Below are 12,611 nucleotides of genomic sequence, written 5' to 3' on the forward strand. Positions count from 1 at the left end.
GAAGAGAAAACTAAATAAGAAAAGCTAATCCTAAAATCCTAAAACCTAAGAGAGAGGAGAGAGCCTCTCTCTCTCTAGAAACTACATCTAATCCTAAAATTGTGAATAATGAATGTTGTGTGAATTGTTGAATGCATTTTCCCACTCTGTAGCCTCTAATCTGTTTTTTTTTGGGCCGAAAACTGGGTCAAAAACAGCCCAGAAATTGCCCGTCGCTGCAGAGTCACGCGGAAGCGTCGTCCATGCGTTAGCGTGGATTTGGTTTTTGCCAGGTCACACGTCCGCGTGATCTACACGTTCGCATCGCTTGGCTTCGAGGCAGCTATGGCAAATTATATATCTTTGCGAAGCCCCAAACATTAGCTTTTCAAAACAACTGGAACCCCATCATTTGGACCTCTGTAGCTCAAGTTATGACCGTTTGAATGCGAAGAAGTCAGGCTAGACAGCTTAGCAATTTCTTCAAGTTCTTGTATTCCTTCCACTTTTGCATGCTTCCTTTCCATCCTCTGAGCCATTCCTGCCCTGTAATCCCTGAAATCACTTAACACACATATCAAGGCATCGAATGGTAATAAGAGAGGATTAAACATAGCAAATATAAGGCCAAAGAAGCATATTTTCAATCATAGCACAAAATCAGGAAGGAGAATGTAAAGCCATGCATTTTGTATGAACAAGTATATGAAAGATTGATAAAATCCACTCAATTGAGCACAAGATAAATCGTAAAATAGCGGTTTATCAATGACACTTTGTTTACTCGCTCAAAACTTAGTGCACTCAGAGAGTGACGACACAATATCCCTCTTGACTTGAATAATAAGCACTAGCATTTCCTTCGGCTGCTACACTATCGTATGTAACTGCAAACTTATTGAATGTTGAGTTAGAATTTTGTTCCACAACTTCGTATACCGTATAACTTAGAGTGGAGTGTGTTGATCTTGTTATACAATTCACCTTCCCTTTGAATTGTGCTTGGACTTTTCTGAACTTATCATGAGTATACACCTATTGAAATTGAGCTTCTATTGGGGATTTTGCTGCACACAGTATGAAAATCTGCAGCATTTGATTCTCTCTATCTCTGCTCCCTACTTCCTAGGCAATTATCGTACTGTTTGACGAATTGGATAAGTGAGCTGTTCCGCGTAATGAACTTGTTAAAAAAAGCATGCATGCTCTCGCTCCTTTGTGTGCTTCTCATCCTAGCCCAGAAGTGTTGATTGAGATAAACTAGAATCCATAAATGATGATCTTCAAAAAGTTCTGCAAAAAACACCCAAATTAAAACTAAGATACACCAAAAACATGCAATGTACACCTCTGCTGCAGATTTAAAAGACAACATTATTTGAAAGCCACTTGTTGTCTCCAAGACCGTACTTTATCAGAAAATCATTCTAATTCCTATTAAATGATTTTTTTGTAGGGGAGTTCCAAACAACATGACTCATCTCGTGTTTGATTTTTTTGTGTTGCTTGTAGCCATTTAATTTGCTAGAATCTTCTTCATGATGTGCCAAATACACTACCGATGAATCGTTGTGAGCATAGAAGCCTCGATGGCCCTTTGCATCAATGTGCATTGATTGGTGAGAATGTCTTTCAGAGTATTTTCTCCCATTCAACAAAGCCAATAATCAAATAATTATTTGAATGATTGAGTATCCTCGTTTTTCATTAAAGCGCATCCCAGAAGTGTTGAGTGACCGTGGTGATTCACCCCAACAAAAGAACAAAAAACCATATTATACCTGAATACAACGAAACAGAAACAAAATCGTTAAACCCAATAATATCTCTGTACACCAAAAATCAGACCAAATACGCATAAACCAGAACAGCATATTACTTGTTTGTATTGTAGGTGGTATCGAATGAAATAACATCTTCAAAATACTCACAAGCAGCCCTGCTCCTTGCGTCCGCCCAAAAGGCAATCTTAATCAACTGATCAACCTCGAGTTCGAGCTCGAAAAAGAAATTCTGATTCTTCTCTTTCATTCTTAATAAGTATTTCCTAAATTATTTTGCATCCTATAGTTACAAAACATTCCGCACTTCTCTCGTGATGTAATTTCTCACGTCTTTTTCGATAAAGTTTAACTCACGGTGACCCCCCGCTGCTGCGACAATGATTGGTATGTTTTGCTTGGTCTGATTCCGGCTTCCTCGTTATTCTCTATTGTACGTCGTACGGACATGCTTAGTTCCCTGTGCTGTTTAAGCATCTCTGCTTGATTTGGACATTAGGGATGTGAATGATGCAACACGACCTTCGAAATGATCCAAACACCAATGTCTTTCAATATGTGTATATAAATTCTTGCAGGACAATTTAAACCAGCTAAGGGGTTTGTCTTCTCGGTCAAAGATATTTTGGATTTCCATTTCCCTCTCTACTACATGTAATCAATTGGTTCTTAATTTTATTTTCCTTCTTATTTATGTTCCGAACTCTTGTAGAAAAACCTGAAACTTTCGAATAATCTTTGTAGGATTTCGCAGCATCTTCAACTGTGTTAAAAGTCATCCCAACCTTTGGAACAAACTACTTATCAATATCGCACAGAAACTGCAAAATACACCCAAAATAGTCCACAATACACTATATTAAAGCTAGGATAAACTATAGAATGCAACTATAACTATAGAATCATCATCAAAAATAACAAAAATCAGATTCAGAACTCATCATCAAACAGAAACTAAAATAATTCAACTATAGAATCATAAACTATAAACAAACTACATTGTCTATATTCAAACCAAACCTCACTACTTGATTTAATTCAAAACAATAATACAATTCACCCTCATTCAATTGAAAAAGTCAGAACCTGTATATACACCGAAAAAATCTTCCAATACACCCAAATATTTTTGATTTACACCAAAAAGTATGATATAAAATGCAACAAATTCATCAGAACTACTATATTACATTCAATTCAAACAATCAACAATGAACATCAATTTTCACAAGCAAGGTTCATATCATTATTAACCTACATAATAATAAACTACTAACGAAAGCATTAACTGAAATTGAACCAAATCTCAGCACTTCATTGGATTCAAAACAATAATTCACTTCGCTCTGGTTCAGTTGACAATCTGAACTTGAATCATTCATTATCTTCAAAACGATTTTAGAACTTGATTTTAAAAACGAAGGCAGAGAACAAAGAAAATCGAGAAACACAAAGAAAGAAAACACACGAAAACGAAGAAAGAAAAACGTAGAGAACGCATAAAACGCTGACGAAGTTTGAAAAATGAAACAAGATCTTTTCAAAAAAGAAAGTAATATATTCGCGTGTAAATTGAAAAATTATTTATATTAAGGGCTTGTTTGGGTGAGTTTTTAAGAAAATATTTTTTTTAAGTTATCTTTTTTTAAAAGATCTTATAGAAAATTAAAAGTAATTTTATGTTTAGATAACTCATACAAAAAGATCTTTTTATTCATCAATTATATTTGGGTATAACTATATAAAAGTACTTTTTTGTTTATTTATTACGTGAAAATATCTTTTTTTAAGAAAAAAGATCTTTTAAAAAAGATGTAAATTGTAACTTCTCAAAAAAATATTTTTTAATTTTTTAATACTTTTATTTTTACTATTAAAAATTTACCAAATACACTAAAAAATAAAAAAAATTATAAAAAGAAGATATTTTTTTTATCAACTCAACGGTGCCCAAACAAATACTAAAAGACCTCTGAACTAAATTAGGTTAAAATAATTTGTATGAGATTTATATGGACAAATTACTTGTATATAAAAAATATTTGTTTTGTTTTTTTTGGTCAAGATATTTGACAATTATTTATGCTATATCTTTATATATGAGCCTAATTTTATGACAATTGTGGGACCCTGGTAATAAACTAACCTGGTCAAATTAATTTGTCTTGCAAGCCTCGCACGTTTAACACAGATAGTAGCACTATAAGATAAAGGGCCGCGATATATATTTATATATAAAATATAAAATATTTTTTAGATAAATTATAATAATATTTAATATTATATTAATATTAAAATAAAAGTAATTTTCTAATTATTTTTAATTTTTTTAATTATATAAAATATTTAAAATATTTTTTTATTTAATAAATAATAATATATATTATTTTTAAATTAATTTTAATAATACATATTAACAATAAGATTGGATACGTGGATATGTAATGATATTAAAGTGTGTCTAAACGTGTTAGAAAATTTTTTTTATTTTTTATTAAGATACAATTGAATACAACAGTCAACCAATTAACAAATATGCGTGTCAGATGAATGTCGATGAATTTTATATCTAAAATATGTCTAATATATAGATATAATAATTCAATTCAACTAGGTATTCTTTAAAAATAGTACAATATTCAGCCTTTTATTACAATAATTTAAAAAAAATCAAAATAAACACATCTAAAAATTATAAATAGATTTACTGTCATTTTAAAATTAAATATACATTCAAAATACAAATTAAATAAAATTTAAATTTAAAATTTAAAATTTAAATCTCTATTTCAGATTTAATATATTTATAATTTAAATACATATCTAAAAATAAAATTATTTAAAATTCAAAATTTTGATTTTAAAATTATAAAATAAACCTTAAACCATCTAATTATTAACTAAACCCGTACAAAACACTCAAAGCAAAGAAGTCACGTTTGTCCCACATCGCACATGGAAAACCTCAGAGGCGCACATTGAGAAGTCATCCTCCGCCATCGTTCATTCGCGCCACCTTCCTCTTCTGCGCTCATCCTCGACGCTGCTTTCCTCCTTCTCGGTGCTCATTCACAACACCACATTCCCCTACGTTAGCACTCATCTTCGTCGCCGTTCGTCCACATCAACGTCGCCACGCCGAAAACTTACCTAAGATTTGGATTGGTCTCTGACACCATTACTTTTTTTATTATTCTTTATAAGTTTTTTATTTTTTTTGAAATAAAAAATTGAATAAGATGGCCTGAAGAGATTTTCATATATATTGCAATGTTAAATTATTTTTGCATGTGCAATTTCTATATTTTGGAAGTGTTTAAAAAATATTTTCTGTATAACTTCATAATTTTAGATGTGTTACAATTATTTTTTAATGTTTAAATTTAAATTTTAAATTTATGATTTTGGATGTGTTTCAAAAATATTTTCTATATAACTTCATAATTTTAGATGTGTTACAATTATTTTTTAATGTTTAAATTTAAATTTTAGATTTATGATTTTGGATGTGTTTTAAAAATATTTTTTGTATAACTTAAAATTTTAGATGTGTTACAATTAAAAAAAAAACTACAATTGAAAATATTTTAGTTTGTGTGTATAATTATATTCGACCATTCATCACTAGAAAGTCGTAAAACAGATCCTGCATTTTATCAAAGGTACAATAAGTAAGGGATTAATTTTTTTCTAAATGCATTGACTTTGGATTTTTTTCTGCAGATATAAATTGGAATATTATAGCAGAATAGAAGAAAGAAGAAAACCGCGTTACAGATAGAAGAAACGTAAAAGAAAAAAATAATAACTAATTATGAAGTGGATAGGAAGTAAAAGAAATTTTAATTTTTAAATTTAAATTAATTTTAACTATAAATGTATATTCTACAAAATAAGAATATGTTTTAATTAAAAGATAATTAAATAATATTAAAGGCTAATTAAAAGCTGAATTTTATTATACAAATAGCATTTTCCATAATAATTTAGCAAAGTATCTGTGTTTTTGATAGTAGTAAAGTTAATGTTTTAAATGCATGCGAAAGCCAGAACAACCAAGGGGAAAAATTTTTCCAACTTAGTAAAGTGTAAAATTAAGGAAAATGTATGGGAATTGTATATTGAACACAATATTCTAAACTCAAATAAAACAAATAATTGTTAGATCATGAGCTTAACTGCAGTAAATTAATAACGGTACTTAAGAGAAAGGGGGGGGGGGTAACAAAAATTTTTGTTAAAAATAATAAAATTAGCTAGTAATCATTAAAAATAATAAAATGATTCGATCATAACTCAAGGCTGATTTCGTTGCCGGCAATGTCTATAGGTTATGTCAAATTCACAAATTGTAATATCAGTATATCATATCATTTAGGAAGGTTTTCCAATGCTCCAGTCAATTTTTTTGGATCTTTGGTAATCCAGGGTGTAGTACCTTTGAGATATATTATTAAAAATGTTGAGGGTGCAGATTTATTAGGATTATTATGGTGTAGAATCATAGAAAAAGGGTGCAAGGTGTTCCCAAAACCTATTGAAAAGGTGACAAGCAAAACCTACAGGAGTTTATTGAGATTGGGGACAGCTGTGGTGTGTTGTTAAATTATTGAGCCGCAGCTATTAAGCCAGCGCGGTAGTGGAGTGGTAGCATGGAGTTGGTTTTTTTGTGGACTAACATGGGCCTGGTTGTTTATGTTGGATCGGGTAAGTTTTAAAAACCATGTCCCACCCCCATTTGATTACCTGAATATCATTACTCGTAACCTAGCGCAGCCATCGTAGAAGAAATTAGAAACCCAGCTCTCTAAACGCGATACCCAACCCCACGCAGTCCTCCCAAGACCTCGCAAACCGTCGAAGTCGCGCGGAAGCAGCACCTCACAGCCACTCCCAGTCCCAGGAACCAACGCCCCCTAACCCCATGCGAGTTCCGTTGAAGAACCGCCTCTAAGCAGCTCCGGAGAGCCAAGAAGCAGCGTGGACCATCCCCTCCCAACAGTGGCATACCGGCGAACCTTACCCCTTCGACTCCAGATATGGAGGCTCCAACTTAGGTATTAATTTGAACGATTTCTTTTCTTTGCTGTGTAATGCAGTGTAGTTTTCTTTGAATTTCCCGGTAATTGTTATTGATATCATTGTATTTGAATTTTTGCATTTCTTTGAATTTGTCATTTTATTTTGTTTCAAATAGCCGATTGATTGTCATTAACAGTGTTTGTAATTGAAACTTAATACCTGGCAGATCCAGTAGTTCCAGCTGCATGCATCATAGGGATAGAAATGGGTTGCCCTTGTTGTTTGATACCTAAGTGGTGGGGCCCATCTTCTCCCATTCAGGTGTGTGATATTTTTCTTTGTTGATGTCAAACTTTGTTTAAATTTGGTTAATCTGAAATCTGTTTGATAGAGGCTGAGAGAGATGCCTTCCGACGGATCTGAAAGTCGGTTGTATTAGGTGGATGAAATCTTGAGTGTTTATGTCAGCGATTACCGATCGAGTGTGCAGTGTGGTGGGACAAGTGTGGGAAGCACACCCAGACCTTGGAAAAACTGTAAGTATAACCACCTGTATTCGGAGATCCTGATGTTCTAATTTTGGTTATGAAAGAGGTTATTCGTTCGTTGAATCTATTTTATGTAAATTTTTGGTTATAGAATACTGCCGGAATGTATGCGATGAGAGATCTGGATGCAAAACTAATATTGTTCTGCCATAGGCCATTCAGTTAGTGTGTATCAATTGGCGAGGTGAGTGACGTTGAAGTTTGTCCTTGTGTCATTTATATTTTTTAATCAGTTGATGATTGCCTTAGAATTATTAAATAATTAATTAAGAAGGGGATTAGTGCTGGTAAATAAATTCACAAATAGTTGTTTGGTGCCCGAAAATGGTGAATAAGTTGATGATTCGGTTTGTTTTATGTTGCATCAGATGTTGCTGGCTTTTTGGTTATGGTTTATTCTGCCAGTTAGAGATCAAAGAATTATTGTAATGTAATTTGAAAACTTGAATATTGTTGGACCTACCAGCTGGGGATGGAATAGAAGTAAAATGGAGGTAGAGAGAAGATTTTAGCGTTTGTTTGAATGAAGGTTGTTACGGAGTTGTATACTTATCGGCGTTAAAGCAAGATTATTTCGTTGTTTTTGAGTATAACGGGGAATTTAAATTTAAATTCCCGGTGATTCATTTGAGTGACTCCGATATTGATTATTCAAGTTTGATAAGTTTCCATGAAGATGACCGCCGTATGGGAAACAATTTTCCTATTCATATGATGGTGATCAATATGGAAACCTCTGAAACTTGAGTAATCAATTTCGGAAGCAGTCAAACGACTCGCCGCGGATTTAAATTTAGATTCTGCTTTGTACTTAAATGCCACGAGAAACTCTTGCTTTAGTTCCGATAACTCTACAACTCTGTCTCAGCCTTCCTTCATTCAAACACTATCATTTTTTTTCTTGCTCCATTTTACTTCTATTTCATCCCGGTTGGTAGCTCTAACAATATTTGTTTCCGCAGGCTATTCGAAAATTTCTGTTTTAAGAAATTCGATGCTACCTCGTGATGGTGGCAACACGGTCTATAATGATTGTTGTTAGCACGATATCCAATAGGAATGCAGGAAATTGAAACTGATATGGTTTATGATCTCTTTTGCCGTCGAATTATTACGCAATAGAAAAAAAAATGCAGTAACTTTTTTTTAATGTGTACGTCTTTGTTGCTGACTTCCTGAGGTCGAGGCCCAGAAGGGGGGATACGAAAAGGCTGCGTGCGCACATTGGAAGAGACGTGGAAGAATACAAAGGTTATGCCGACATGTACCTTGGTCCTTGGCTAGAAATCATGTTTTCGTCAGGAGGGAGGGGCACGTGAAGCAATTTAAAGTGACCAAATCTCACAAACGGGAGACACATTTTGCGCAACATGAAAAGTGGCTTTTGTTGGAGAGGTACATATATGTTGTTGACAGCTTGTTTCAGTTTTGCTACCTTATAAATTTCAAAGCATGACATGGCGTACACGTGATTGTGTTTTTTGACTTCGCTGGCCACATGAGGCTGCATATATTCAGCATTTTTGCCTTGTTGGAAAGAAACTTATTGAATTTAACGTTACTCTACATTTCTTTAGATTGTGTATCTTGTTTTGGCGCGATTTTTTGTTCTGTTCTTCCGTGTTATTTGCACTGAAAGCTTTATTAGCATAAGAGTAATGTTGCATCTTTCTCCATTGTTTTGTCTTGGTTCTTCAGTTTTAGTATGTAACATATGTTCGGTGGTTTCTATTCATTTACATTGTTGGAAGGTGCAAGTTCGGTTCTCTCCGTTTTGCTATGGAAAACAAAACATGGGTTTTGTGTTTTGTTTAGTGGATGGAAAAGAGACGCTTTGCTCTCTTGGCTGGAACCCATGTTTGTCTTCTAAGCTTATCCGGTTCAGGTATGCTTCTGTTTTGTTCTTGTTTTTGTTTGTTGTTTTTCCCATTGTTCTGACACTATTTCTTCTTCCCTTGTATTGAAATTTTAAATATTTTTTTGAATCTTTTAAAGAGGCTCGCTTTACTTTCTATTGTCCCTTTAAATACTTTTGTTCTCATTTGATGAAGAAAATAGAAAACACGATGAACCACTTTAGCTGTTTTGTACTTTGTTTTTGCCAACTTTATGTTCTGTATTGTTCTTTTGGGTTGATATTTTTTTAGATTTCCAAAGTTGACTTAAATTTTAACACTTTCAACTCAATTGTGTCACTTGCATGACAGGTGGTTGCTGAAAGAAGTTCTTCAATTCATCACAGAATATTGAATCTATAAAAGAAATGTTTGTTTCCTATAAATGTAACAACCGGGTTGTACAGAAGTTTATATGTATTTAGAATTCGCTTCAAGGAAGAAATACAGTCTCAATTGGATGCATGAATGTCAATAATCTAACCATCATTGAAGTGCACTAGTATTTTAACTTGGACAATTCTTGTCATGCCATTCCTTTTCCTCATGTCCATTTCATCAAGTCTCGTTTTCTACTTCCTAGCAGGGCTGAGAGATGAATTAAACTTCTTAATGTACTTTGTGCTATACATTTTCATGTATCTTTTAGCAAGTGAAGCAATTATGTTTGTCACGGAAGTTGTTTATCGTTTTGCTGTGTTCATTTTATTATGCAGATAATAATCTCTGCTTATTAGTTGTAGGTGTCAGAGAGTCGGTATAGAATTTAGTAGGGATAAATTCGCCAGACTTGCACCGTTGCATTGTACAATGAAATTATTTTTTATGCATTTTGCATTTCCTCTATCAGTTTTCAGTTTATAATGAAATTTTGTAGCTGTATGTGTTTCGTCAAATTATTATCATTAATTAAATGTGTGTCATTCTCAATCCCCAAAGGAAGCAGATCTCAAGATCCTTGTCGTTTTTTCTTGTGACTTATATTGGGGTCGTTATTTTGTTTAGGGTAAAAACAAATGTTTTTTTTACTAAACGTGTATGACATTTTGTCTCTGTATAATAAAAAAAATATATTATTCAAAAACGACGTTTTCTCTTTTTATATTTTAAAAATATATTTGTTTTACAAAACCGCAGTAACGTTATGTACTATCATAACAGGAATGTCAAATATCAAAATGAACAAAAATTATCGCATTTCACATTAAAATTGTCTATATCTAAAAATCTTAGGCTGTATGTACCGTATGTGTTCAGATGACGTAAACAGAGGAGGAGGGTAAATGGATTAACGGATTAAAGTGCTAAAATCACGTATGAATAATTATACTTCGCTGAGTTAATAACAGTTATGCTGGAATAATAAGCTGATGTTATGCGTGAAGTGAACATTAGACTAATTAATACGATAGAATATACGTTAAAAAGTAAACCACGGAAGACAGTGAAATGTTAGACTGCTACAAAGCAGGTAAGACATGGTGGTAGGTGCTGTTATAACTAAGGTTAAGACGAGCCTACTTCCTAACCAGAGTTAAGTATAGGACGAAGATGGTAACGATTATAAATAGGATACACGGGTAGGGATTTTGTTGCCAGCGCCTCTGGTTGGATCGGTTGGTTTGACGAACAGTTGAGTGGTTGTCCCCTCCTTCAATTTGACGTTGCTCCTGTATGCCTTCGTCGAAAGGGAGTAGTTGGTCAGGAATCGGTGATGGGTGGTGCCGAATGGATGTTGCATGAATTTGATGCAGTAGAGGACTATTGTTGGTGAGCTGAGTCTGTGATCGTCTGCCAGATAGGAATTGTTCGAACGCCATACGAGCTTCATCGATGGTTTCATAAGACTTATGGAGGTTGCCGCTAAATTCGTTAACTTGGCTATGACAGGCCGGCCAGGAACTATAGATACCAGGGACCCTCCCTATGAAAACAACATAGTATTTCTTCTTGGCACGGACCATGTTGAGATTCCAAGGGAGAGTTGTGTTGAGTATGTTTAAGATGGGATGTTGGTTTCGGTGGTTTTTAAAGGCAACGACGATGGCTCCTGTGATTTGAGCAGGAAATTGAAATTGTGCAACTGTAATATTTCCAACGGTTGGAAATTTATCGACTGTGGGGCTGACATGTGTCGTTTTGCAAGGAGCATAAACTAGCCTAACTTTTGGTTTGATGAAGGACAGGGTTCCGGTTGAAATAAAATATTATTAAATAACATATAAATTTCAATACTTAATTATAACAAATGAAAGATAAAACAAGTATGTAATTAAATTGTATCGACTCATTTAATTAACGTTTAATATACAGGTTGTAATTAAATTGTATTAACTCATGGGAGGTTGACGAAGGCTTGCAGGTCGTAGTCTGCGCGACACTGGATGCAGGGGATATGAGCGGCCCCTCCGAAAGCATGGATGGAGTTTCGCTCTGCTGCACGTCTGCGATAGTCATACAGAAGAGGCATATGGCCCCTGGTCGAGCACATAGGTGCGACACAGACGGTGTGTTGTTCTTCTATACGGGGCATTTGGACCTCACCTGGCCACGAGATTGTCAGAATTGAAAAGCACCTTGCCTCACAATCAGCGAGTGAACCAGCCGCATCAAGCTCGCGATACAGTTCCAGCCCTTTTTGTTTTTCGTCGTTGCCGTCCGTGCGAAGCAACAATGTCATGGTCAGTGCGTATTTGGCTGCTGCATGGCCTGTACTTGTTGCACTATTCAACATCTGGAGGCCAACGTTTTCGTTATGTCTGATGAAGAGTTCCCGAAGTGCCTCCCGAAACAGAAGCTCTGGATGGCCAGCTACCATGCATCGATCAAAGAATCTCTTTGCCTCCGGACTGAGGCACCACCACCACGGTGTGGCATGCGGTGATGGGATGGAAACACTCCGGTGAACAATATCGAAATCTCCCGCATCGCGTGCAGCCTTACAGGTCATTCTGAGACTGCACAGGTCTCGAATGGAGTCTGAGGCAACTTTAATGGTAATTGCTATCCAGATGTCGTTGGGAATGAAAGTGATATTTGAGAAACAGTCGATTGTCATTTTCAGTTTATTCCTGTTGGTTCCTATTTCGATGGGGATGGGGATACGTGTTTAGAGTATAGGGTTTGGAGTGTGGCATAGGAGTGTATCCTCCATATTTATAAGTCCACCGACCCTATTGGAAACCTGAACTTGAGTGTAGCAGATACGTTCTCAGTAATGCATGCGTAATATTAAACGTTAAAGTAAGCGTAATTATATTATGGTGAAAACTGAAAACTGTATGGGGAATGGTATTAATTATTGGAAAAGAATAGATGACCAAGAAGATTTTTCAAGAATGTTCCCCTAGCACTCTCCTAATTAAATTCACTCTATTAATGTTATT

The 12,611-nt window shown here is 34.6% G+C and overlaps 1 protein-coding gene across 1 annotated transcript; it reads right to left on the reverse strand.

Moving 5' to 3' along the window:
• Positions 1-11,560: 11,560 nt before the first annotated feature.
• On the reverse strand, positions 11,561-12,283 carry LOC130962648 (putative F-box protein At1g67623). The gene has a single exon (XM_057888836.1). The coding sequence runs from the start codon at positions 12,281-12,283 to the stop codon at positions 11,561-11,563; it is 723 nt and encodes a 240-aa protein (XP_057744819.1).
• Positions 12,284-12,611: the final 328 nt, after the last annotated feature.

This window comes from Arachis stenosperma, chromosome 2 (genome assembly GCF_014773155.1).
Source record: "Arachis stenosperma cultivar V10309 chromosome 2, arast.V10309.gnm1.PFL2, whole genome shotgun sequence".
Classification (NCBI taxonomy): Eukaryota; Viridiplantae; Streptophyta; class Magnoliopsida; order Fabales; family Fabaceae; genus Arachis; species Arachis stenosperma.

Bases quoted from the DNA above. Each gene is read 5' to 3' on its own strand.
- LOC130962648 (XM_057888836.1), bottom strand. From the start codon at position 12,283: ATGACAATCGACTGTTTCTCAAATATCACTTTCATTCCCAACGACATC.